This window comes from Zasmidium cellare (assembly GCF_010093935.1).
Source record: "Zasmidium cellare ATCC 36951 unplaced genomic scaffold M409scaffold_33, whole genome shotgun sequence".
In the NCBI taxonomy this organism is placed as follows: domain Eukaryota; kingdom Fungi; phylum Ascomycota; class Dothideomycetes; order Mycosphaerellales; family Mycosphaerellaceae; genus Zasmidium; species Zasmidium cellare.
This window is the reverse complement of record NW_022986977.1, coordinates 152,801-177,219: the sequence shown is the minus strand read 5'-3', so window position 1 is coordinate 177,219 and position 24,419 is coordinate 152,801. Positions and strand designations below refer to the sequence as shown.

Sequence of the window (24,419 nt, the reverse complement as noted above, 5' to 3'; positions counted from 1 at the left end):
TAAATGCCTCATACAAAGAGGACACTTTCACCCTTTCCAGTAGCATTTACGGGCGCAGATGCACAGCAATGGGTAGGGACAGGCAGGTGAGATGCGTGGTTTTCGAAAATGCATTTAAACGCCCTCCTCTCGCGTCTCTCTTTCGTCAGGTTATCGATCTTGATCTGTTTCCGTTGACCTCACAGCCAAAATGAGCCTCTGTTTCGACGAAGCCTACCAAGCCTTGAAAAGCAACCGAATCTCAGAAGAGCAGTACCTCCATGAAGTCCTGGCACATTTCTGTGGAATCAGACATCCGGCAGACGAGAAGGCCACACGGCCGTGGGAGTTACGAATCAACGATCCAGTCGGCAATGCTATCAGAGAAGCTGCATTGAGCTCGCCGCATAGCAGGCCTGAGAGTGCGTAAACAACACTCTTAAAACACATTGTCATACTGACGGATCTATCCAGGCATCGATCAATTGGAAAAGCTCTTCGCCAGCGCCCTCAAAGACGACGCGGATGCCGTTCGCACAATCGTCTCCCAGCTCGGCCACGGTCAACCCTTACCTCTCCAGGCCATCGCCACCTTCGCTGCCCTCCATAGCGATGCCGAAGTCCTCCGTCTGTGTGTCCAGTTGGGCGCCACACTGGAAGACAGGAATACCTCGATAGCGCTAGAATTTGCCGCTCGTGGTCCAGCGCTCCTAGACGTCCTCTACCAATATGACTGGCGAGACATGAAGACATCATCGTTAGCGTTCCATCGCATGCTCGAATGGTCATTACATACTGGGCCGCAAGAGTTGCAGTGGTTTCTCGATCACGACGCCGAAGTCGACAGAGAGCTTATACGACACGCTGTTCATGGTGCTCCACTCAAGACCGCATGTGTCGAGCTACTTCTTCATCGCTACGGTGTGAAGCTTTTCAAGGGCACAAGATTATTACAGAATGCCGCAAAGCGTGGCAACACCGACACCATTCGACTGCTGCTGGAAGCCGGGTTGGACGCTGACGAGCTTGTGCCGCCTCCCACCCACGACGACGGCGAGTGCGAGTTCACTGCGCTGTACGAAGCTGTCTACAAGCAGCATGAAGAGGCAGTCAAATTACTCCTACAACACGGCGCGGACCCTGAAAAGCAGATCTGTATCGACGGGTTGAATACGCCGCTCAAGCTGGCAGAGGGCCATGGCTTCGCGAGTATAGCCGCACTGCTACATCGAAGCGTGGAGAAAGGTAAACCCGGGAGTCGGTCATGGACGTCGAGACTGTGAGAGATCGATATACATTCACTGTCGTCGTGGTGTGTAGACGATGAGGTGAGGTTCACGAAATTCACGCCCTTCCCTTCACGCTTCGGCCCAGCTTTGTTCATTCACTTCGGCTTTGTCCCACACAATCCCATTCTTGCGCTCACGTACATAGGTGAGGATTTTGGTGAATGGGAGTGTCGTGCGTTATCACCTCGCCTGAAAAGATGTCGACCTTTTTCGAAACTCTCCCTCTCCCTCAAAACCTTTCCAACCTTCCAGTCCATCCGCTTCGCACCATCAGCATCCTTGCTTTTGGTTCAACTATCCCGCTCTCAAAACCCAGCACTCCCCCCAAGACATCTTGACATTCCAACCACCAATCCCTTCCCGGCACACCCAACAATGTGCCAATACACAACCTTCCACTTCCTCTGCGGCGCCCGCAAGCTCAAAATCACCACCCCCTGCCCCTCCGCCTTCACAAACTACCAAGGCCTCACCTACTGCCGCCTCGACCCCCAAGCCCACGACAACGACGGCGACAAACCTCCGGCCCAGGAATCTGCAGCAACGCCAACTGCCGCGACTTCCACGGCATGGCACCCTACGACCTCCCCGCCTCCTCCCTCCTCGAAGACGACTCCCCCTTCGACATGTCCCCCTCCGCGTCCGTGGAGCGCGAAACGCGCTAGTTCCGCAACCTCCTCTCGACCGACCAGCAACTCGAGTGCTTCTCCACGACGTTCCCCGTCCCCGTCGAGGCGATGAGCGTCTACGCCAAGGCTTTCCTCTACTTCCTGCACCTCAACGCCGCGGAGTGGGCGAAGCACTTCGAGTTCGCGTGCGATGCGAGTCCTGACGAGGTTTCCTGGCAGGAGCTCAATCCGAGGTATATGGGTCCCTGTGCGTTGCAGGCTGCGGTGGTGTTTAGGCTGCTGCCGGCTTGGGTTGTCGATACGGGGCAGGCTGTCCCTACCCGCAAGAAATCCAAGGGCCAACAGACCTCTTCCCTCGCGCGCACGACGACGCCCCTCATGCCCGCCTACGGGCCTTTCAAAGTCGGCAACCACGTCTGCAAGCCTGCCGTGGGGTTCTGCGGGACTTGTGGGCAGTACCATGGCGAGGAGTATCGCGGGAAGGCTGCTCGGTATCATCGGAAGGAGTTTGCTGATTTTGGGAAGTTGGATGCTGAGACGCAGAGGGTGAGGTGGGAGGGGGCTTGGAGGGAGATGACGCATGCGAGGGGGGCGATGCCGCCGTTTCATGGGAATGATTTTGAGAGGAGGTTTGCGGGTGGTGGTGGTGCTAATGAAGGCCTCGTGTCTCCTGATGGTGAAGGTGAGGAGCAGCAGACTCTCATGCCTCAAGACGACTCCACCATGCTCCGTGACGGTTTCGACTTCAACGACGCCGACATGACCGACCTCAATCCCAACGCCCCTTCGACTCAAGAACCTCGACCAAACTCCAACACCAACCTCTCCTCAACCACCCCTTCCAGCATCCAACAGCCAACCTTCCTCCCCAACGAGCACCTGCACTGCGAGCAAGACTTCCCGGCCATGCCCTCTATCGAGCAATTCAACCGCACCTCCAACCCAAAGACCAGTCCAGACAGCTCTTTCCAGGCTGAGAAGTACCATTCAGCGAATGAGCCGTCTCACTCTGGCCAGCACGAGCCAAACACAGCAGGTGAGTGGATGGATACGATGGAAGAGTCGTAAGTGGTTCTACTACCTTCGCAAGAATTCTGATTTGGGTTGATTTGCGACTTTCTTTTCTCTCACGAAACCGCCTGGATCGGTGGATTTCGTTGCTTGCTTGCTTCCTTTTTTGTTGTTTCGATATGGCTTGTGGGTTCGACGGTAGAAGAGGAGGTATGCATTGTACATCGTCTTGAAGAGGTTGGAAGGAGAAGCGAAGATGTGAGCAGTCTTCTTCATTCAATTCGATTCCATGCGGTTTTCGTATGTACACATCAATAATGGGTATTAGCATGCACGAAACACAAACACAACACAACCGTTTCATTCATTCCTCAGAAGCCTTCCAAAATCGTCCAAACATCAACATCAACGCCATCGCTCAATGCAAACAACACTCACACCTCCCATCTACCAAGGGCACTGGCACTGGTACCTTTCCTACCCCTGAAACCAAGCAACCTGAACATTACACCTCCCCAACCCGACCAAATACTTCCTCTGATTCTCATACCGAATCGTATCCGCACCCCACTTCGTCGGACACCCGCCATCATACAGCGCCATGACACACCCAGGCACCGCATCGGTGTTATTCACGCTCCCGTCGAAACTCCACGCGACGCAGCCGTCGGCGTTGTTGAAGCACTGCGCGCAGCACGCCGAGACGTTGAGGGATGGATACGATTGGAAGGTGGGTGTTTTGCCGTAGCCGTAGTAGAGGTTGCGGTTCAGGGTGCCGTTGAAGAGGCCGTAGTTTGTGCTGGCGTCGCAGGCGGGCGCGGTGACGGTGGCGCGGGCGTAGCGGGAGAGGGTGTGTGTTGATGTTACGGTGGTGGTTGTGGCGCCGAGGGTGGTGGTTACGGTTGTGGAGGGGGTTGCGCAGACGGCGCGGGCGGAGAGGTCGCGTTTTACGGCGGCGGCGGCGTTGTTATTGCTGTAGGCGCCGGGGATTGCGGCGTGTCGTTTTTTGCGTTCTTCGGACGCTTGCGTTGGTAGGTGGGCTTGTGCTGGGATGTTGCGTTTTGCGTTGCTTGGGGTCGGCGATGCGGTCGTTGATAAAGGTGATGCTCCCATCGACATGACGGTTACAGTCGTTGTGGCCCACATCACGTAGGTATCCTCTTGCACTGTTTCGGTCTCTGTTCCTGAGGATACTGTCGCTACTGAGGTCGCATTGCATGATGAAGAAGCCTGACGGTCCACGAGAGCTGCGTGGGTGGCCACAGCACAGAGGCCAGCAAGTAGGAAGGTCCGCATGTTGACTGGTGTGGTTGACGATGGCCCTTTGACTTGTATGCTAGATGTGTTGCTTCAGACAAACAAGTGAAGTAGACAGGAAGAGCCAGAAGGAAGCATGAAGAAGGACGTGCGAAGGAAATAAGGAGCAACGCTCACGATTCACACGATCTGAAGATGTTGACAGCGAGCCAACAAGAGTCGAGCTGACATGGCGACTTTCTTAGACGTTGGAGTGCCGCTGCCATGCGCAGTCTATAATAGGTGCAGTGCATCTATACCGGCGTTGATCATATCGGAAAGAGGTGAAGTCGTTCCTGACTCCGGCCGGGGGAAATTGAGATACCAAACGGCTTTGCAGATCCGTCTGGAGATGCCGTTGGCAGTTCGACGAACGCGTTTCTTCCTTGCAGACGTCACGCCATCAATATCAGGAGCGTGTAAAGATCAGATGTTCTTTGTTGAATAAGATGCCATAAAATCTTTGCGAAATGGTCAAGATATCTCGAGTGCGTGGTAGATATGTGACGAGAAGAGACCGGCGCCTGACTTCGCGCAGTCCGGGTAGCAAGAGATGAGCTTTCCAACGGTCCCGAGGCTGTCGTCTGCCGTGTCGAAAATTGGCAGTCGATGTGGCTTTAATCAATATTTGATGGGAGTCTGCTGCTGCCCCGAGGTGCTGTTGACAACAATATCAGGCAAGATCAGGCAAGATCAATCTTTCCTCGAATCATCTCTCTTGATCTCGAATAAAGTGCTGGCCATCTTCTGGATTTCGTCGTCTTGTATACTGCTCAGCGCAGACTTGATTTGCCCCAACGTATCATCTTGGACTCCCTTCCCATCCCTCGAGTAGACATCGATTCCAGCAGGCGTGAACAGCGTCTTCGCGAACATTGTCACCACCCACTTATTGCCCGTCTCCTGCTCTTCTCCCCAACCCAGCACCTCCCAGTGCGATCCAGCTATCTTGAGCCAGCCCTTGCCTCTCCAATCCCATTCTCCCCTGCTATTGCTAGCGGCTTTGTCCAGTCCTTTGACCGTAGACACCTTGTCGCCGTCGAGGCTTTGGTACGAGACCAGATCATCTATGCGATCGGTCTGATCTTTCGGGACTGACGGCGAAGATGGCTCGAGAGGGGTGTATTGAATCCGAACGTTGCGCTTGCTCTTCCACATTGGTAGTGTCGAATGGGTTACGTGCCATGTTTCTGTCAGCCACGAGATAGACGGGAGCTGGAAGTCGGCTGGTGCTTTTGCCGGTGAGAAAGTAGGCGGGCGCAGTGATATCGATGCCATGCTAGTATGAAGAATAATGCTGCGAGTGAAAGCAGCAATGGATGGAGGACTACATCTTGGTGTCGATTGTGAAGGCACAAAGACAGAGTCTCAAGATTAGACCCGGGCTTGGCGTCATCGCTTGGGGAGGCGGGGCTTTGGACTTCATCGCCACACTAACTCACCAACATCAACCTGACTCACACCTGGAAGGCCTTTAAATACCTGGATCTGGCTGCTGGAAACTGGAATCTCTAGGCCCTTCTCCCCTCGTTGAGCGCTTATGCCCAAGAAGCGCACCTACAACTTCAAATCACTCCAAGGCTCATCATCATCAAGCGGCAAGCAAGCCAGCAGCAGCAAAGATGGCGGCAGCGACAAGGCTGGCAGTGTCAACGAGCGGCTGGGCGAGCTGAGGAGACTGGAAGGGAAAGATGCTATTCAAAAGAAAAAAGAGCTGGCTGAAATCGTCAATCAACGGTCCGTACCTCCAAATGTCCGCGCAGTCCTTGGAGTCCCCGATAGTGAGCCACCAAAGCCAAAGCGAGGAGTGCGAACCAGGATGCCCAACCGCACGCCAGGTCCTGCGCCGCCTCAGAGCTGGTTGAAGAGGCCGGCGTGGTCGCTTGCGCTGACGCTGCGTGATGGACGGCGGCGTCTACGTGGTTCGAGCTCTACTAACGACGATCGTATTAGGCCGAGTGAGTTGTTGCGATTTGCACGCATGACCGGCGATGAGCCAACTGAAGACAAGGCTGGACCTTCGAATTTGTTGCATCTTACACTCAAGACTACCGCCCTGAATTGGGACTTGTTCGACCACGAGGATCTACCAGCGCTCGTCGACATCCCGTTACGGCTTCGTCTGAGACTTCTCGGCTACCTCGCTCACTACGGTCCTCCAATAGACTTGGCCACTCTGGATGCTCTGACTCAAGGCAACGAAGCTGTTCGGCGTCTCGATCTTGCTGGACTATCTGGTTATGGATCGCTCACGTTGCACCGGATTGTGAAGTTTGTCAAACAACAATCGTCCAAAGCCACCACCAGTGCGTCGGCTGATGCTGTCGTGGACTCATGGGATCAAGAGGATAGTTTCGAAGCTGCTCTCACTCCGACGCTGTCTACTTCACGCTTCGCCCATTTGTCCCACCTATCACTATCTCATCCACCCGCGGGCGCTTCATGGCGGGATCTACTGTCCCTGTCGAAACACATTCCGAGCGTGACTCACTTGTCCCTCGCCTACTGGCCGCGACCTACACTGACTCCGAACTTGGCCACCACCACCGTCTCCAGCCAACACAGTCCGGATGTTCAAGCTGGCGGATCCCATTACTATTCCAACCTCGATTTCGATCTTAGCGAACCAGCATCTCTCCTGCGACAGCTGAGCGGCAATCTGCTTTGCTTGCAATGGCTTGATCTCGAGGGCTGTACGGAATGGTTGCCGGCATTGGGATATCATGGCGAGCATGTAGACACTCCAGGCGGCATTAGAGACGGCACGGACGACATGGATGATATGGCTCAGACGCTGTCACAAGTCGACGCCGTCACGAGCATCTTCGTCTACAACTGGAAGAACATTCAGTACCTGAACGTCTCGCAAGGCTGGCTTCCACGCGTGTCTGGTATGACGGCGTTGCGGAAAGATCCCTCGGCGGCCATGCACAGACACATTGCCGAAAAGTATCTCGACAGCTTCGACCCCTTTGAGCTTTTGAGGCTTGAGACGGGTAGCGTTGACCTCTACGATGTCGAAAAACGAAAGGCTCTCATGTGGGCAAAGACCGAGGCCCCAGCACGATCAGCTGCTGCCGCTATCAATCTGGTTCGTCTTACTCATGGCTGTAAGAAGGTGGAGATAGATCATGGTTGGGTGGCAAGGAGGTAGGAATGACAAATAACGAACGCAATAAAACTATCATAACATGATACCCTATCATCCATGCTACAAACTAATCGTCGCCAACTCCGCCATATGCGTCTTCGCACTCGCATAAGGCACCAACCTCAACGTCCTCGCCTCCCCCGTGCACTTCCTCCCCTCCTTCGCAGGCGGATAATCCGGCGTACTCCCCTTATACAGACCCCAATCAATCGTACACCCTTTGACCTCAATCCACCCGGGCGTGGCCCCCTCCGCGAAAATCGGATTCTGCAACTCATACGTAGCCGAATCGCCCCCATCCGGCCCGTGATAAGAGAGTGTCGAGGGATCCACCGCGAAATTCCACGCCGACTCGTTGTGGTACTCGTAGTCTTTGCTCTGCGCCGGGGCGTAGCCTGCAGGATGCTGGGAATTTCCGTCGGGGAATTTGGGCGGCGAGGTGGAGGTGTTGGAGGAAGGGATTTCGAGGGCGTAGAGGAGGGCGCCTTTGTAGATTGCTATTGTGTCGTTTTCGCGCGGGGTGGTGGTGATTTCGGAGGTGAGGGTGTAGGTGAGGGTGGTCGTTCCTTGGGGAATGGAGAGCTTGTGCATGCCTGTTGAGGGGTCGGGGGTGAGGGGGGAGGGTTGGGAGGTTCCGAGGGTGATGGTCGAGTTGGATGTTGCCCATTGCGGGACGCGGACGTAGAAGTCGAAGGGGGAAGCGGCGGTGATGGTGTATTGGAGGGTGTCGAGGAACGGGTATGCCGTTGTGCAGTCGACGGTGACTTGCCCGCTCTTCAGGTTCGCGGTGGCTTTGCCTGGACTGAGCAATGCGTGGGCGAGGCCGTTATCGCCGGCTTGGACGTAGCTGGCGGAAGCGAACTTGGGCCAGCCTTGTGGGTGGTTGACTGTGCAGCAGGGGTAATTGGGCTCGAGGCCGAACGTCTGGCCCCAGCTGTTGGTGTTGTAGAAGGGCGTTGCTGTGAGATTCTCGGCGTAGGGTTGGTTTGGTTGTGCCATGTATTGGTGTGCCCACCAGTCAGGTGTCAGCATCACGGGGAGGGCGTTGAAGGCTGTGAGTTCTGCTCGGTCAGCGTAGTAATTTGTGCCGAGCGCTTGGTAGAGGTAGGATAGGGAGAACATCGCTTCGACTGCTGTGCAGAGTTCGCTGCCGCTGTAGGGGGCTAGACCGACGAGACGCTCGTCGGCGAGGACTGTGCCGGATGCTGCGCCGTGGTATTCCATTGTCCAGTTCACGCCGTTCATTGCGATCTGAATGAAGGAGTCGTCGTGGTTCCAGCGTCGGTATACTGCTGGAGCCTTGAGACCTGTTCAAAGTCAGCAGATTGTCGAGAGTCCAGGGAGACTTGTACCATACCTTGCCCAACATTCACGCCATGCTCATACGCATAGTTAGGACTCGTCAACGAATCCGGCAGAGTATTGAGATCTTTGTCAAATCCCCGATCGAGGTACGACTCTTGCGTATACCAATCCTCCCAGTTCTTCCCTCCATCGTGGAAGTACTTCATGTTGTCAAGAAGGAGCTGGCTCTGGTTGCCTGGATGGTTCTCATACATCCACTGCAGCGTAAGTACCATATCAGCACTTCGGACCTGTCCCCAATCAAAATCACCAGAGCCCAGCGTATCACCGTCGTGATATTGGTAGCCCGTGTAGTTGTCCCGCATCATGCTGTCCATCAACGTGTTGAATGTCTGCAAATGCGAGACGACTTTGTCCGTCCAAGAGCTGTCCGCTTCAGCAAGCTGCGTAAGACCAAGGAAGAACGGATATCGAGCCCAGAAGTTACGGGAGGTGACATTCTCTGGGCCGAGCCATCCATCGTCCGCTTGTCGATCGAAGACAGTCTGCGCAGCACTGGTTACCTGGCCGATCAACCGACTGTCGTTGAGCCCGTAAGCCAAAGGCACAAGTCCGTTGAACCAATATGGGAAGCCTTCGTTGAGGCCTGAGTATTCCTGGTCTCCACCCAGCCAAGACGAATGTGCGACGAATTGGTAAAAGTCATGTTCATGTCCTGCGAGCCCGTCGGCCATGAGTTGCATCTGATCCCGAAGCCATCCTGAAGGCGATATCGATCCAAGTGGCAAAGGCTTGAAAACCAGCGGAACCAGTGAGTTGTTGGAAGCTGACTGGGCTGCGGCAAGAGTAGAGCCTGCTATTAGCGCAGACAGCGTTGAAAGGGACTTCATGGAGAAAGTTAGCAGGGAGCAGATCAGTTTTCTGGAGTCATCTGTAACGTTTAAGGCATTCAGCAAAGACATGTCCACGTCTATATAAGCGATGCTTATAGAACACTAGCGAGTGACCGATCGTCATGAGGGGGAAAGATGCTGCATGGCAGTGCAACCTTCCTTCTAAAACCGAGCCGGTGGTTCGAAGTCTGCTGCGTGAGCATTGCACGTTTTTGGATTTGATGTTCTACTCTTTTGAAAGCGACGTCCCACTGGTATTGTAGGTGATCTGGAGGTCTTGATATCAGAATACCATGCCCATATCCATCAAGGTCTCGTCTTGGCGTGATGTGAAGTGAATGAAAGGACAGAGGGATAATGGATTGACGTCGAGTTGCTCGGTCCCTCCTGCCGTGAGAGAACATGGACTGGTGTCCACTTCCCGACTGTGTCCGTTTATCGCAGCTTTTGGTGCTGCCCGGAAGGAGTCATCTTTCGTGGATCGGCTACTACGTGATGCTCAAGGTTTACAAATAGTTATAGCCTCAAGAGATACTGCATTTGAAGTAGAATCGTTTCATCATCTTGTCGGTAGGCTGCTTGGTACTATTGCGGCCAACCTAGCTTGTCCACAGCCCCATTTCGGCCCCTTGTGCATTGCTTCGACAGCCGTGACGCTTACTTCTCATCATGAAGATGCTCAAGTCTGTCATGCTTCTCCGGCTCTCGATGAGCCGAAACAATCGAACTCCTCCTTCTCTCCACTTCTCTCGCCTCCTCGGTATTGTCGTAGGCAATAAGCAGCTCGCCTCTCTTGCCATACCTGCGTGGCATAGTGTTGGCGACCTTGACGACTGTGAAAGCGCCCTGCCAACCGTGAACTTGGTGGAAGATCTCGTCCATTTCTTCCAGGGATCGATAGGCGGTTTCGGGGTCTGTCATATCGATTAGCTCGTATCGACATGCCGATGTAGTTGGACAGCTTACAGAAGAAGAATACGCATGGGACCATGAATGCGTTGATAACGGCGAAGACTAGCAATGGGTGTTAGCAACATGACCATTAAGACAATAGCACGAATACTCACCAAGGTATGTCTTCCAGCGAATCGAATCAAAAGCAACCGGCGTGACCATGACCACCATGAAATTGAAGATCCAGTTTGCCGTCGTAGCAATCGCATTTGCCGGAGCTCGAATATTGAGAGGCGTAATCTCCGCAGGGTACAACCAAGTCATGCCCAGCCAACCTATCTGCCCTAAAAATTAGACCGCTGATGCCGTTTCGACGATAGTAGCTTACCGCAAAGAAAGAATTGAACACAAATAGAAAGACTGCAGCTCCTATTCCAAGGCTGTGGCTCCGTGGATCGGATGTTGGCACGGAAGTCAAGCCTGCTAGAATGGCCATTGATGCAGCCTGACCTGCAGCGCCGAAGAGCATCAGCGCCCGTCGTCCGAATCGTTCGATTGTGAATATGGCGAGCCAGGAGGCCATGAACTGCGAGCGTCAGTTCCGCATCGCTGATTCTACTTTAGTAGAGGGTGCCTACGTATTCTGTGCCGTTCAGGGCAGCGAGCAGACGGCTCAGGAACGGCGATAGACCGATGTTGTTCTCAAAGACTGTAGTGAAGGTTGGTCTATTAGCGAGTGCTTCGAAGATGATTTGTGGCCATCGATGAACTTACTAGTAGCTGCGTAGTAAGTGATAATATTGATTCCTATACATTCACGTCAATACCCTCCATCAACCGCAGTGGCAAGCAACGTACCCGAGATTTGCTGGAACATCTGATTAACATATGCCAAAGCCGTCCGGTGGAAATTCCTGTTGCGGTTGAACTTGAACATGTCTGAAAAGCCTCCGGAGGCCATCTCGAAGACCGTATCCTTGACGGCTCTGAACTCGTCTTGGACTCTCGGGTCGTCCTCTGTGGTGTCGCTCAATGCACACAGGACCTCCAGAGCAGCTTCTTCCTTGCCCTTGAGCACGAGCCATCGTGGCGACTCTGGTAGACCTGGAATGCCCGCGAGGACCAACAATGCCAACACAATCTGGAAGGCAATCGGGAAACGCCAGCTTATAGTTGAAGGTTCCAAGAAGGAGAATCCTAGGTCGATCCAGTAGGAGATCATCACGCCGAAAACGATCAGGCTTCCCTCTATCATGACCTTTGCAATAGGGTCAGCAGACGGCTCAGACATGAAAGGGGGGTGGGACAAACCATTTGCCCGCGGCGATGGGATTTGGAAGTCTCTGACTGCCAAGTTGGCACGGTGCTCGTGTTCATGCCTGAGAACTTTCGTTAGCAATCATACTACGGGGGTTGAAGCTCCTTCTTCGACTCACCATTCCCGAATCCAGTGATCAGCCTAGCCGCAATGAGCTGGCCCAGACTAAACGAAGAGCACTGAATCGCAGCCCCAATGACCATGATCGTACTCCCGACCATGATCGTCCGTTTCCGCCCAAGGATATTCCCCAGCCATATCGTCGCCACCGCACCGAAGAAGCATCCAAGCGTATATCCACCAACGGTGATACCCTGGACGTTCGAGGCCGTCCCAGAGCTGGTTCCTTCGGGGGGTTGCTGGACGTTGATTTGGGGAAACGTCGCGAGGAAAGAGGGCAGGGTCAAGAGACCGCCCATGACACCCTATCTCAATCATTAGCCTTTCGCCCTTGACTCGCCACTGAAGTCCGATTCACCTGGTCATATCCGAACAGTGCGAAATCAATACCCGCCACAACAGCAATGGCGATGTTGAGCTTCGTGCCCCTGAGACCGTAAAACTTATTCATCTTGATGGACGTCCAGAAAAGACCTTGCCTACACAAACCCAGAAAAAGCTTATAAGAAAGTGAATACAGAAACGAGCCCGAGAACAAGCTCTCTTAAACTCTCAAAGTAATCACTAGTACTAGCCAAGTGACACAAGAGCCTTCAGCAATCGGTATACTTCTACCAGGAAACCGAGCAGGTAGTACAAAAGACCAGGGGACAACAGTACTTAGAGGCCCCTACCACGAGCCGTCGCCTCATCATCGACTCTTCCGTGTTTTGTTAGCGGCAACTGCAGGCTATCAAAAAGCGTGGTCTGGGGTTAGGCTTGCCTCGAGTGCGGAGAAGTTGGGGGCAAGCTGGAGAAACGCGTCAGTGGCGGGCCCGAGATTGCCACGAGACGAGTTCGTGCGGATTTTATGGGGGTTGGTCCGGTGCGATGATGGCCAATGGTTGGTGATGGAGTGCGTGGAGTTGATAATTGATGGTTGGAAAGGGGAAGGTCGTCCGAAGTGTACCTGGGTTTTGCAGTAGGTATGGCGTTTCTCTTTAAGTGATGCGAGGTACTGTGCGAATATTCATCTGAGCGCTGTGTCTGGAAGGGAGATGTCAGTTTGGTCATTCACCTGAGAAAAGGTTGAGTGGATCTCATCTGCCACGCACGTGGTTTTCACGAGAAGACTCACTGAGCCGAAGGTAGACTTCGCCATCAACATCTCGTCGGCCGCCGATCGTAAAGCAACTGCATGTCATCTTTCCTCGATACTCCGTATAGTTCCAAGCTCCTGAAGGACCATATGAAAGCTGGCCTACCTGCGTGTCACGGAGATAGTTCCTTCATGTGAAGGAGGTCAAAGCTGCTGAACAAGAGTCTCCATGCATTGGCTATGGACGCTTGGTCTCGGGGCTGATGCCTAGCGAAATGCTTACTCTCACTCCAATGCTTAATCAATCCCTGTCTCTGTGTCCGTCCGTTGTGTCTCAAAGCCTGATCTCTCAATCAATCCTCTCATAATGCTTTTTTACTTGGTATCAGCCCAACTCCATTAATGCGTGTCCTCTTTCATCCTGTCATAATGCTTTTTTACTTGGTATCATCCCAATATCATCAATGTGTCTCGCCTTCCATCCAAACGCCATAGTCAAAGTCGTCGCTCGTGCTGGGTATCATCATGAAAGAACTCGTAGTCATGTTCGCGGTATTCGCTTTGCCTTATGGCGATATGCTGTGATGAGGTCCTTACTGACGGGCAGCTTTGCGAGCAGCTTCGCGAGCCTGCATATTGCGCTGCTTACGCTTCTCGGCAATGCGCTTGCGGTCGGCCTCAAGGTCATGCTTCATCTTCTGCTCGGCGAGGTAGTCGTTGTAGACCTTTGGATCCATCTGCTCCGTGTCGCCACTGTGGTTGCTCTCAGGCGTACTTGGGCGGGAAGAGCTGAGTCTCATCAGGGCTCTGGCAGCTTTCTGGTCGTCTTCATCATCGCGGGCCTCAGCCTCCGCAGCATCTTGCTCCTCGGCGTATTCGGACATTGGACTGCCGTCGAGCTCAGCTTGAGAATATTTTCCAACGTTCTCAAGCTGGTCCATTGGGAAGTTCTCATACTCGTCCATCACGGATTCGTCAAGGCCGATGGAAGATCTGCCCACAGTGTCCTTGGTATAAGCCGGGTCTGCTTCCTCTTCGATGCTCTCGTATATGTCGCCATCGTCTTCCGCGTCGTCGTCTGTGACGTCTTCTGGGACAATCCATGGGAAGTCGTCTTCGGTGACGACGGTGCTGGTGAAGTAGTTGACTTTGTTGTTCGCCATTTCAAGCTGGGAGTTCTCGTCTAGCAGGTCCTGTATCTCGATTAGTTTTGGCACTCACATCACCGCAAAATGGTAAACACTTACGGTCGTCCACTGCTTGAGTGTCTGCTTGATCTCAGTCAGACGCTGCTTCAGGCAAAGAGATGCCTTGCTGCTCATCGGAAAGCGGTTGTGGAATCCACGATCGATTTCGATCGAGCTGAGATACGCCTCGCCACCGGTATTGATAGTCTTGATGAAGCTCCAACCCAGATCGTCTGCGTGGTGGGTTCGGTCTTGGGACATCTGATCGCCGAGGAAGTGGCGGAACAGGGACAGGGCAATCCAGATGATGATGTCGTTGGAATAGCTGGCACGGCTGATCTTGTCACGGTCATCCGTCGGGTCTGGCCTCGCACGCATGAGTCTCTGAGGGTAGTAGGTCGAAAGACAAGACTGTGCTTTCTTGACGGCGATCTTGATGGTGTTGACTTTGTCCTCAAGGACAGTGAGCACATCGTCCGGCAGTTCGTCCTGCGGCATCTGATCTTGCACGACTGGCATGTAGAATTGTCCTGCGGCGTGGATGAGGGCTTCTTTGAAAATGGCCTTGGACTGAATTCGGTTCGCAAAATCGAGCCATTGGATTGGATTCATGCTGATGGCGCGGTAGAAGTTTTGGCCTGTGGCCAGGAGGGTGGACTCGATTGCCTGGGTGACGATGTGTGCCTAGAAGGCTGTCAGTTTGTGGATTGTGAGGAACTGGTGGTAAAATGAAGTGACTTACGCAGTCGAGGTACTCTGCGACGAGAGTGATGTCAAATGCCCTGGACAGCAGCGACGTCAAAGTGTCGGTCTGCGGGTTGCCCATCTCGAGCGGCATGTTGTACAGGGCGCGCAAGACAGCATCGAAGGCCTGGAAGGTCAGCGTTTGCCGGAGATAGTATCGAGTTAGTGGCCAGACTTACCGTGAAGAGTGGGAGAGCCGCATCGTCCTCACTGAGGTGCCCGGCAACAGCACGGCCGCTGGCATCGAGGTGGACTCGCTCGAACACGCACGGGATGCGGACGCCATTGCTGGCGAACCCCTGTGGGTCAGTGTTGTCCACGAGGACGAGCTGGTGATGGGCGGTCTCATCGCGCAACAGCTCTCTCATGGTGCGGCTGTTGTGCCGCAGGGTGTTGCTGTGCAGCCGGTAGCTGCGCTCGCCCGTGATGGCGATGTCCACATCGCCATCACGGAACGAGGGCAATCTTGAGCTGGCTGCCATCTTCCACAGCACCGAGATGTTGTATGGTGTGTTTGTAAGAGAGAGGCGGCGGGGATGGATGTTTGTTTTGGCGCTAGTGCCAAGAAATCAGGGGGCGAGCGCGCTCAGCCCTTCACATGCTCAGGCAGCAAGGATCAGGAAGCGTGAAGGTCACATTCACTTAGCAGGAGATTATTCACCTGGTGCCCTAAATAGTGCGGGATAGTAGGGTCTTTCACCGCGCAGTCATAGCCGTATTAAAGTATAGGTGAAGCCAGTCCATCCCATCATTTCAACATTTCATCCCCGTCACATTGCGTCCTACCACGACAGTAGAGGGAGCATCGATATGATAGATACCCTGGGGATGATGGGGAACAATCGTTGTTGTGGGCAATAGTACCATCAACCTGTGGGCTTGGAGGGAGGCTACCCAGCGCGAGCCTAACCAGGAGCAACAGCGCCTTTCTCGAGGCAGCCAGTAAGGTATTACATCTTGACAAAAAAGCGCCATCATCTCCGAGAATCCCCAGGCATCCATTGTGCCGTTCATGCATGCAATAACGTGGTCAATGGTGCTGTGTCGGGGATAAAGTTGAGGATGTTGGGTGAGATCGCTTCTTCAGTGTGGGAATCACGGCGCGCTGCTCGCCCCAAGTACTCGTTCGTGGCAAGGCGATAAAAGAGCCTACATCACTTGTCTCCGCAACTGGTACCATTGATCTCCCTCAGGGGCTGCAGACAATGCTCCCACGACCGGGAGACAACCGAAAACGATACACCTGAAGGACCACGAGTGAGAAGGCTCCGCGGCATGCTGCAAGCATCCAGCACGGCAACAGTAGCCCGGGGAACGGAGCGTCTGCGTGATAAGGAGCGGGAGTTGCCGGATCGCAGGCTCTTTAAGCCAGCCAAATCTCCCTCCAACTCCAACTTCTTTCTCCCCCCAGGTAAGCCATCGGGTATGTAAGGCAGGCGGTACCTCTTCTTGATTGAGAGTGTCGTCAGGCAGCCATTTGGGAAATGAACAATCCACCGCTGTCAGAAGCACGTCCGACTGGGCGTGTGTATGATGGCATTTTCATCAGTCACTTGCAGTTGCAATGGCCTGGAGAAGAGTCTCATCGTCGTCCAGGTATCCTCATCATGTAGCCAGTGTGTTGATGCCCGTAGTCTTTGCTGCTCTGATGTGATGTTGCTGTCGCCGCCCTGCTGCTGCTGCTGCGAGGAGCGTGTTGTGAGGGCAGAACGCGCCCGGCGGAGAGCGGTGTAGTCCACCCAGCACATTTCCATCGTACAGAGCAGCATCCCCAGCACTCATAGATCGTCCACGCCCATCAGAGCATAGCCAGCAGACTTGTCCGAGATGCAGACGGTAAGTGTCGGCGCTGTGACGGCCTTCACGTCCTCCGAGGAGATGGACATCGCTGACGGCAGCAAGGAACCACGCGCGATCACGGCAGAGATCCTGCCTCTCTACGAGCCATCCACGCTCTCGCGCACCTCACCCACCAGCCTGCCGGAGTTGGAGCGTGTCTCAGCAGCCGCCCACCCTTGTCAGACCTCCAAAGCAACGTCTCGTCACCACAGTCTGTTCGAGCCAGTTCGAGAGACATCAAAGAGGAGGAAGATAGCGCAGGGGGCGAGCGATGCTTGGAGGGCTGTCAAGAGGGCGGCGCTGAGGGTGAGGGAGGCCACGAGACGACGTTGAGAGGGCGGCAGCAACAGCAGGTAAGATCATCATCCCGCCCGCGTACAGCGTATGGACATCAGGCTTGCGGTGCGGTCAAGAGATGATGGCCTTCATGGCCTCAAAGAAGTCGGTGAGGTCGAATCAACCTCGTACAATGAGGCCCGCATTCCACATCCTCATCACCCCTTGCTTCCACCTAAGAAGCCGGTCATCATCTCCCGACACGATGGCAGAGAGATCTATCGGTCCATCGCACAGTAGCATGGACATCGGACACCGCTGTGGGATAACAAGCTGACCAGGCCTTCCAGCAACCACATCATTTGCGCCGTGTGCAAGGAATCGCTGTGCTTCATCTGCGGTGCGCCAGCAGCAGCCAACTCGAACCACTGGAGTCGGTCGGGTGGCTCTCGCTGCCCTCGCTACAACCAGCCTGGTGCCGCCAATGCCATGTTCGAAGAAGATGCCTTCGCCCTCGAGGACTCGGTCGGAACCTCAATCGAAATCCCTCGTCCAGCCAAGCTCATCCTTTCAACAAACCACACCCATCCCCACCACGAACCCCCATCGATACATGCACCAGAAGCACACGAACGGCACGGAAAAAGAGGAGGATTATGGGAGAGCTCCCCGAAACCAACGACAAGGAAGACATTGAGGTTTGGCCGGAATCGCAAGAAGCATCATTCTTTGCTCATGCTGGATACCCGTCTGCATGAGCCGCAGACCTCAATGCTCTCTGGCAAGGTATCCAGCCGCATCCACGATGATTTCAGATCGGACATCCCGTACATCTACCTGCGACGTAAACTGGATGCTTGGAATCGAGGCTACCATGCATCCAGGAGCCAGCTCCGGAACAGTCCTGAAGCGTTGGCGATTTATTCGCGGAGTCTGAATCCCAGGTTGGAAGCATATCTTAACGAATCGGGCCACATAATTGGAAGAGTCGTCGTCGACAGGTGAAACCGACTAGCCTGGATCCTAAGGCCGAGCCAGATTCATTTTGGATCCGAAAGGCCACACATTGGTATCAACACTCCCATTGACAGTGTTCGATGCTTTCAGGGCAGATGCACAAGAGCTTTTTCCATGCAATACTGGTCACATTGAAGGATGCCTTGGGTCCATGAGAGCTCGATCCTGGATTCCGACAGTTGTTGCCGTGGCGGCCAACGTTCTTGCGCAATCCAAACCAAGCCCTCTCTGCGCATTGGTCTTTATCCAAGGATCTCGTATGCACATTGCTTTGATGCTTGATTTCGTTCTCCTCTACAGGATTTTCTGGCCAAAGAAGGATGCCATATCTCCAGTCTCCAACGTGGGCTTCATGATGGACAAACTATCTCCTGGAGGCTATGCAACCGCCAAAAGCTTTTTCCCAATCACTCTGTCCCTGGGCAGGCCATTTTGAACTGGTTCTTGATGAACACGAACGCCTTGAGTATCGGATCAAAGTCGAAGGAGCAACAGCTGAGGTCGATACCCCTGGTATACAAGCTTCAGCACCAAGCCTTTTCGAGCGACGTGGGATGCGTGGGATGGCAAGGTCCACTCTCACCGACCTCCTTCTTTCTTCGCCTTGCCTTTACTTCCAACTTCTGCGTGCTCAGAAGCCTGGGATCAGGTTACCGTGGCTGGCAATGCGGTGTTGGAATTGGGAAACCCAGCGGGCATGGATGAATCTCTCGGCGATGGGTGTCTGCGCCTGTCCCACAAGACGCGCTGAAATGACCACGAGCTCTGAGAGAGCCTGGCACGCCGGCCATGGCCGTACAGGATGCAGCTTTCTCTGTATAGCGACTCTGGCTTCTGCAGACGCATACCCTAGATGGGTCTTGTGCGGCTGACGACCTGTTCCCTCCTTCATCTCTTTCTTGTTTAGACTGGGCTTGGGACCATCTTGCACCTCCGACACTGTTGAGCTTTCTCTCGCTCTCCAAATGGCCTGGTGGCTCGGATTACAATCGATCGTTGGCGAAGGTCGTGACGATTTGGCGGCGATGGGCGGAGGTCTCGAAGCATTGGCTGTTCTGTCGACACTCGTAGGCGATGGGCATCGCTAATGTTGCTGTGCGAGTCGGCTGGATGTCAACAGGCATTGGGGAAGATGAGCTGAACATTCGGCGGAGTAGGTGTTCGACGATCGATGTGCGTCTTGGATGATTCAACATTCTCTTCAAGGGCCCCATTGTTGAGAAGGTCTGCAACACTAGCGATGCAACAGATGCCTTCACAGAAGCTCGAGATCGAAACGGCGAAGGCTCCGCTGCAGCGAGGGACCAAGTCAGCCGCCAAAATGGTCATCGATCACTCTTTGCCTCAACAGATCGGCTCTTGCCCACGCACAGTCGATTGAGCCAACGTGAGTATTGAGTTTGCTGCACCAAAGCAGAACGGGCAGTTTCCATGAGAGCATTACAAAGACTGTATGTACGACAGGTCTGTCCAATTTGAAGGCTATGCACCACCTTCTATGCCTCCATCGCCTGAGACACCATCTCCGCGGAACTCCAGCTAAGTCGCGAGCCATACACACATCACAGTCTTTACAGGATTCATTACCATTATCATCTCCAGCGTCCCAACCCATCGTCCGACAGCACCCTACACCGTCTCTTTCTTCTGCGGCGTCAGTTCCGCCGCCTCCTGATCCGCCTCTTCTTGGCTACTCGACTCCTGGCCTGGATTCGCCATCTCGTACTCCAGCATCTTGATGAACTTGTAGAAAGCCCAGGCAAGGACTGCACCGCCAACGGGACCGACCCCTGGATAAGATCAGCAAAGCAAAAGAGGCAGGAGGTGGAAACACTCACAATAGATCCAATGTTCGGGATCCCACACCCCGGAGATCACACAGGGACCAAAGGATCTGGCAGGATTGAGGCTACCACCAGTGTAGTACACTCCAACCATTTCGGCAATGAAGAGCGCCATGCCAATACCGACGGGTGCCATGAAGGTTGCTTTGTGCTTCTCGTTGGCGAGCATGTAGATGGTGAAGACCAACTCGGCTGTGAGGAGCGCTTCGATCTGGTCACAGGTCAGAAGAGCTCGAGTGGGACAGGCTTGGATAAGCTTACGAATACGCCACGAGCCACGGAAGTATCAGGGGATAAAGTCGTTCGCACGTTGAACGTGGTTGGGAACAGCACAGATACGATGAAGGAGCTGAAGATGGCGCCTACGAGTTGAGCGCCGATGAGAAGGACTCCTCTGACGACGCTGACGCCCTTGACCATGACCATCGCGACTGTCACGGCGGGATTGAAACTTGGGAGTGTCAGAATATGCACCACACATGAAGAGCAGAAAGGCAGGCTTACAGTCCTCCAGAGATGCGGAAGAATATCCACACGTTGACCATCAAGCTGAAGCCAAAGGACAAGGCAACATACAGCAGGACGATGGGACTGAAGCCGGTGGATGCGTTGGTCGTGGACTGATTACTGCTGTCACCGGCTCCGATATTGGCGACTTGAGTGCCAGCGAAAGCAAAGCTGAGAAGGAACGTTAGCAAAGTCGCCAGGCTGTGCGATAATATACATACAACAGAAACATCGTGGTCCCCATAAACTCTCCCATCGTCGCAACAAAATCTACAACTCAGTCAGCAAGCCATCTCTCAGAACCACACCAAGCCATCAAACTCACGAGCCTTAGCAGACCGATTCATCCACTCCGTAAACGGCAAGCGCATAATCACCTCAGGCGGCGGACTCCGACTACTAGGATTACTCCTCATAGTCCTCTTCCTCTTGACCCTCCTCAGAGGCTGCTCATCGCTCTCGCCATCCTCAGAAGGATCCTCCCAATGAGGATGATACCTGGGCCTCCTCGGCGGACGCGGTGGCCCTCCTGGTCCTCCCCTTCGGTATGACCCGCCCCACTCCGCAGACTCTCTTATCGTGGAGGGACGACGGTACGGACGGTTGTAGTACGGGTCGTCGCCGTACCAGTCGTCGCGGTAGGGACCGGGTGGTGCCACGGGCTTTCCGTAGTCGTAGGGTGGACGGGGCCAGTATCTTCGCTCGTCGTCCCATCCGCCGCCGTAGTCGCTGCTTGGGGTTGGTGGTGGACCCCATCGCATCACTTGGCCTTGTCGGGACGGGTTGCGCTGGGGAGGGCCGGCGGATGGCGGTGGTGGTTCGTCGCGCTCCCAGTCGAAGTCTAGACGGGGAGGACCGACTTCGCCCATGGCGGCTGAGCCTGCGTTACTGGGCTTCCTATCGCGGCGAGCTCGAGTTGAGCCGAGTTGAGGGTTGCCGAGAGGGCCAGCTGCTGCTCGATTGTGGATCGTCGAGCTGTCGTCCGAAGGTCGTTCATCTGGAGGAGTCGGGCGGTCTTCTGGGATAGCGGGTGGAGGGCGATCAGGCTGAAAGCTTCCGTGCGTGGCCATGCCCGGACCAGAGCGTGAGTATGGGTAAGTTCCTCCTTCGACGTCTTGGGTTACAAAACCAAAGTCAGGTAGTGCGTCCGAGGATCGAGTGGAAGCGCCTGAGACAATAGGGTCGTTGGGATGCATGTACAGGAGTGGCAGCTCTAGAAGTATGTTCTGTCACACTACTTTCGTCCAGACATTCGAGATCTTCGGCAGAATCAGATGTGGCAGACTAGACAATGACGATGGCGGGAGGAGCAAGCAACGGTGGAGGAAGGGAAGGATGGAGGTTTTTTCTTGCTACAACCCCTACCGATCAAAAACGATCCTGCCACCTGCTACATGCTGCAATTTACCTTGTACCCTCTTCGTCTACTATGACACTGGCGGAGCCGCAGCAGCATGAGAACGAGTACCTCACCTCTCCACCCAGCCGCGTGTCCGCGATCTGGAGGGTTGCGTTAGCGATCGAGAGGGTTGGTGCTGGGACCCGTCCGCCCTGCGGTTCTGCAAGTCATGCACGATACAGGGGAGAAGCATGTTGATATGAAATTTAGCGAGGTCGACACCAAGCCAGGACGGGGTCTGCGCTCGCAGTGACATCCAACCTTTTTCCCGGATTTCGACAACGAATGACGACTTGCAGAGCCTCCACTTCTGTGCGTTCGGCGGCTGTGGACAGCTCGTGAGCTTCCGGAGGGATGGTTGGAGAAGGCGTGTTTATGCCGGCAATTCTCATATGACAGCTTATTGCTGCCGTGGTGGCTGGCTTTGGGCGAGGAGTTCGCCGCGTTGACGGAGAGCTGGACACCAGATGCCTGTCACGATGCGACATTCGCCATAACGGGAACGAGTCAGTCTTGACATTTTCTTCGTGTTTGTTTTTAGACGGCGCCGTAATGATCCGTGTGCCGGCGGTCATTAACAGGACGAGGTTCCGTAGATTGGCAGTGGCATTTGCAGAAACTGGCAGTGCTGACGGCTGAGCCTGGCGTTGAAACAGGGCGTCTCAACACGAGACCCTCATATGACGGCATGAGCGAAACGTGGCGGTTATGCAGGATGGCTTCGTATCAAAACGAAGCGCCGAAACCGATATGCCTCAGGGTGTTGAGTGGTGAGATGGATGGAGGTGAAGTTGGAGATGCAAGGTTGAGGAGACGGTCGATCCTTCTCTGCACGAACGGCGTATTTTTCAGAACGTGGCCTTGTCGATATTGATGTCATGTTCGAGGGAGACGACTTCCTTGCAACAACTATGCCAACGATAGCCATACATGTGCCTGTGATCATCGGACAAAAGAGATCTGCAATTTGAGATACACCCTTATCGAGACATGGCTGCCACCAAAGCTGTCAAGATTCCGTCACTCATCTACGGTACGGCATGGAAGAAGGAGAAGACTCAGGAGCTTGTCAAGCAAGCACTCCTCAATGGGTTCACTGCCGTAGATACCGCAGCACAAGTATCGGAAATGTTTTGCAGTTCGTCTGGCGATCGTGTGTTGACATGCTTCACAGCCTAAACACTACCAAGAAGACCTGGTTGGAGCCGGAATTCGAGATGCTCTCAAGGGTGGCCAGCTCAAACGTGAAGATCTCTACATCCAGACAAAGTTCACTTCAGTCCATGGTCAGGATCCAAAGAATATGCCACACGATTTAAAAGCCACGATCACAGAGCAAGTAAACGCATCCGTGGCATCGTCGCTCAAGAACCTTCGACATACCGGCAATTTTGCAGATTCGTACATCGATTGCTTAGTGCTCCACTCACCCTTTCCATCGATATCCCAAACCCAAGAAGCATGGCGAGCGATGGAGTCTCACGTTCCACATGTCGTTCGGACTCTCGGTATCTCGAATACATACCAGCTTTCGGCACTGAAAGAACTGTACAGCTTTGCGAAAGTCAAGCCCTCGGTGCTTCAGAATCGCTTCTACCAGGATGAAGGATACGACAGGAATATCAGAGCCTTCTGCAAGGAGAAAGGCATCAAGTATCAGAGCTTCTGGACGCTGACTGCCAATCCGCACCTCCTGCGATCTGAGCCCGTCAACATCATCGCGAAAGAAACCGGCGTGACGAAGCCTGTTGCACTGTATGCGCTGGTCATTGGACTTGGAGATGCCAGTGTCCTGAACGGGACGACGAACAGGCAGAGGATGGCGGAAGATATCGCGGGTATGCAGGCTGTCGAGAAATGGAAAGCTGCGAACGGCTCCGCGTGGGCTCATAGCTTCAAGGCGTTTGATGCTTTGTTGGATTGATGTCGACGGTTTGTCAAGGTCGACATCGCACGAGTACTTTGTGCTGTGTCAAGTGATGGTTACACTGCATGACTAGGCAAAGCTGTCTACCTCAAGTAAGGGTCAGTGGAGGCCGCCCTGGACACCTACGTTGACTGCGAAGCATCTCTGTGGCAAAGACGACGAATAGAGATAAGATGTCTTCTGACGAAAAGGGTGCAGTTTCTGTGAGCGATTCGCTGGGAGGCCGTGACATTTTAGTCCAAAGCATTCAAAGGTATGTTGATACCCCTTCTGCCTTCTTCCACCGTATCTGATTCGACCCAGCCTTTTCCTTAACGATGAATATTCCGACATCATGGTATCTTGTGGAGGCAATCGCTGGCCTTGCCACAGGGCTATCGTCTGTCCCAGATCCAAATTCTTTGCGTCTGCATGCAAGAAGGAATAGCAGGTAAGTAGTGCCCTGGTCTTCTCAAAGGTGTAACAATGCTGACGGGCAACAAGAAGGGCGAGGTCGCAGAGATTCCACTCGAGGACGACGAGCCACACGTCATAAAAGAGATGCTTCGATATCTTTACACTGGTCAATATAACGATGAAGTTCAAGAGCCTGGAGTGGCGGCCTTCCCTCCCTTGCTTCTCCACGTCCATCTGCACACCGTGGGCGACAAGTACGACATCCCCGACTTATGCCATCTCGCACAAGAAAAGTTCGTCGCGAATGCAGGCGACAAGTG

General features: G+C 54.1%; 11 protein-coding genes across 11 annotated transcripts; 5 read left to right on the top strand and 6 right to left on the bottom strand.

Moving 5' to 3' along the window:
• Positions 1-190: 190 nt before the first annotated feature.
• Positions 191-1,262, top strand: M409DRAFT_26711 (uncharacterized protein; the record flags this gene model as incomplete). The annotated part of the gene is made up of 2 exons (XM_033808231.1): positions 191-401; positions 454-1,262. The coding sequence occupies 2 exons, from the start codon at positions 191-193 to the stop codon at positions 1,260-1,262; spliced, it is 1,020 nt and encodes a 339-aa protein (XP_033663745.1).
• Positions 1,263-2,005: 743 nt separating this feature from the next.
• M409DRAFT_26710 (uncharacterized protein) lies at positions 2,006-2,965 on the top strand (the record flags this gene model as incomplete). Its single annotated transcript, XM_033808230.1, has 1 exon — positions 2,006-2,965. The coding sequence occupies one exon, from the start codon at positions 2,006-2,008 to the stop codon at positions 2,963-2,965; it is 960 nt and encodes a 319-aa protein (XP_033663744.1).
• Positions 2,966-3,385: 420 nt separating this feature from the next.
• Positions 3,386-4,204, bottom strand: M409DRAFT_26709 (uncharacterized protein; the record flags this gene model as incomplete). Its single annotated transcript, XM_033808229.1, has 1 exon — positions 3,386-4,204. The coding sequence occupies one exon, from the start codon at positions 4,202-4,204 to the stop codon at positions 3,386-3,388; it is 819 nt and encodes a 272-aa protein (XP_033663743.1).
• A 693-nt stretch (positions 4,205-4,897) lies between these two features.
• On the bottom strand, positions 4,898-5,482 carry M409DRAFT_57911 (uncharacterized protein; the record flags this gene model as incomplete). Its single annotated transcript, XM_033813766.1, has 1 exon — positions 4,898-5,482. The coding sequence occupies one exon, from the start codon at positions 5,480-5,482 to the stop codon at positions 4,898-4,900; it is 585 nt and encodes a 194-aa protein (XP_033663742.1).
• A 262-nt stretch (positions 5,483-5,744) lies between these two features.
• M409DRAFT_26707 (uncharacterized protein) lies at positions 5,745-7,358 on the top strand (the record flags this gene model as incomplete). Its single annotated transcript, XM_033808228.1, has 1 exon — positions 5,745-7,358. One exon carries the CDS (start codon positions 5,745-5,747, stop codon positions 7,356-7,358), a length of 1,614 nt encoding a protein of 537 aa, XP_033663741.1.
• Positions 7,359-7,415: 57 nt separating this feature from the next.
• M409DRAFT_26706 (uncharacterized protein) lies at positions 7,416-9,550 on the bottom strand (the record flags this gene model as incomplete). Its single annotated transcript, XM_033808227.1, has 2 exons — positions 7,416-8,662; positions 8,713-9,550. 2 exons carry the CDS (start codon positions 9,548-9,550, stop codon positions 7,416-7,418), a joined length of 2,085 nt encoding a protein of 694 aa, XP_033663740.1.
• Positions 9,551-10,069: 519 nt separating this feature from the next.
• On the bottom strand, positions 10,070-12,336 carry M409DRAFT_68838 (uncharacterized protein; the record flags this gene model as incomplete). Its single annotated transcript, XM_033818009.1, has 11 exons — positions 10,070-10,087; positions 10,298-10,467; positions 10,520-10,567; positions 10,621-10,786; positions 10,836-11,033; positions 11,086-11,156; positions 11,222-11,254; positions 11,306-11,705; positions 11,759-11,826; positions 11,884-12,190; positions 12,244-12,336. The coding sequence occupies 11 exons, from the start codon at positions 12,334-12,336 to the stop codon at positions 10,070-10,072; spliced, it is 1,572 nt and encodes a 523-aa protein (XP_033663739.1).
• A 1,220-nt stretch (positions 12,337-13,556) lies between these two features.
• On the bottom strand, positions 13,557-15,376 carry M409DRAFT_57908 (uncharacterized protein; the record flags this gene model as incomplete). The annotated part of the gene is made up of 4 exons (XM_033813765.1): positions 13,557-14,156; positions 14,211-14,834; positions 14,893-15,021; positions 15,074-15,376. The coding sequence occupies 4 exons, from the start codon at positions 15,374-15,376 to the stop codon at positions 13,557-13,559; spliced, it is 1,656 nt and encodes a 551-aa protein (XP_033663738.1).
• Positions 15,377-16,721: 1,345 nt separating this feature from the next.
• M409DRAFT_57907 (uncharacterized protein) lies at positions 16,722-17,066 on the top strand (the record flags this gene model as incomplete). The annotated part of the gene is made up of 1 exon (XM_033813764.1): positions 16,722-17,066. The coding sequence occupies one exon, from the start codon at positions 16,722-16,724 to the stop codon at positions 17,064-17,066; it is 345 nt and encodes a 114-aa protein (XP_033663737.1).
• Positions 17,067-19,655: 2,589 nt separating this feature from the next.
• Positions 19,656-21,447, bottom strand: M409DRAFT_26703 (uncharacterized protein; the record flags this gene model as incomplete). The annotated part of the gene is made up of 6 exons (XM_033808226.1): positions 19,656-19,816; positions 19,865-20,081; positions 20,132-20,321; positions 20,375-20,548; positions 20,599-20,647; positions 20,703-21,447. The coding sequence occupies 6 exons, from the start codon at positions 21,445-21,447 to the stop codon at positions 19,656-19,658; spliced, it is 1,536 nt and encodes a 511-aa protein (XP_033663736.1).
• Positions 21,448-22,766: 1,319 nt separating this feature from the next.
• M409DRAFT_68836 (uncharacterized protein) lies at positions 22,767-23,700 on the top strand (the record flags this gene model as incomplete). Its single annotated transcript, XM_033818008.1, has 2 exons — positions 22,767-22,895; positions 22,951-23,700. 2 exons carry the CDS (start codon positions 22,767-22,769, stop codon positions 23,698-23,700), a joined length of 879 nt encoding a protein of 292 aa, XP_033663735.1.
• Positions 23,701-24,419: the final 719 nt, after the last annotated feature.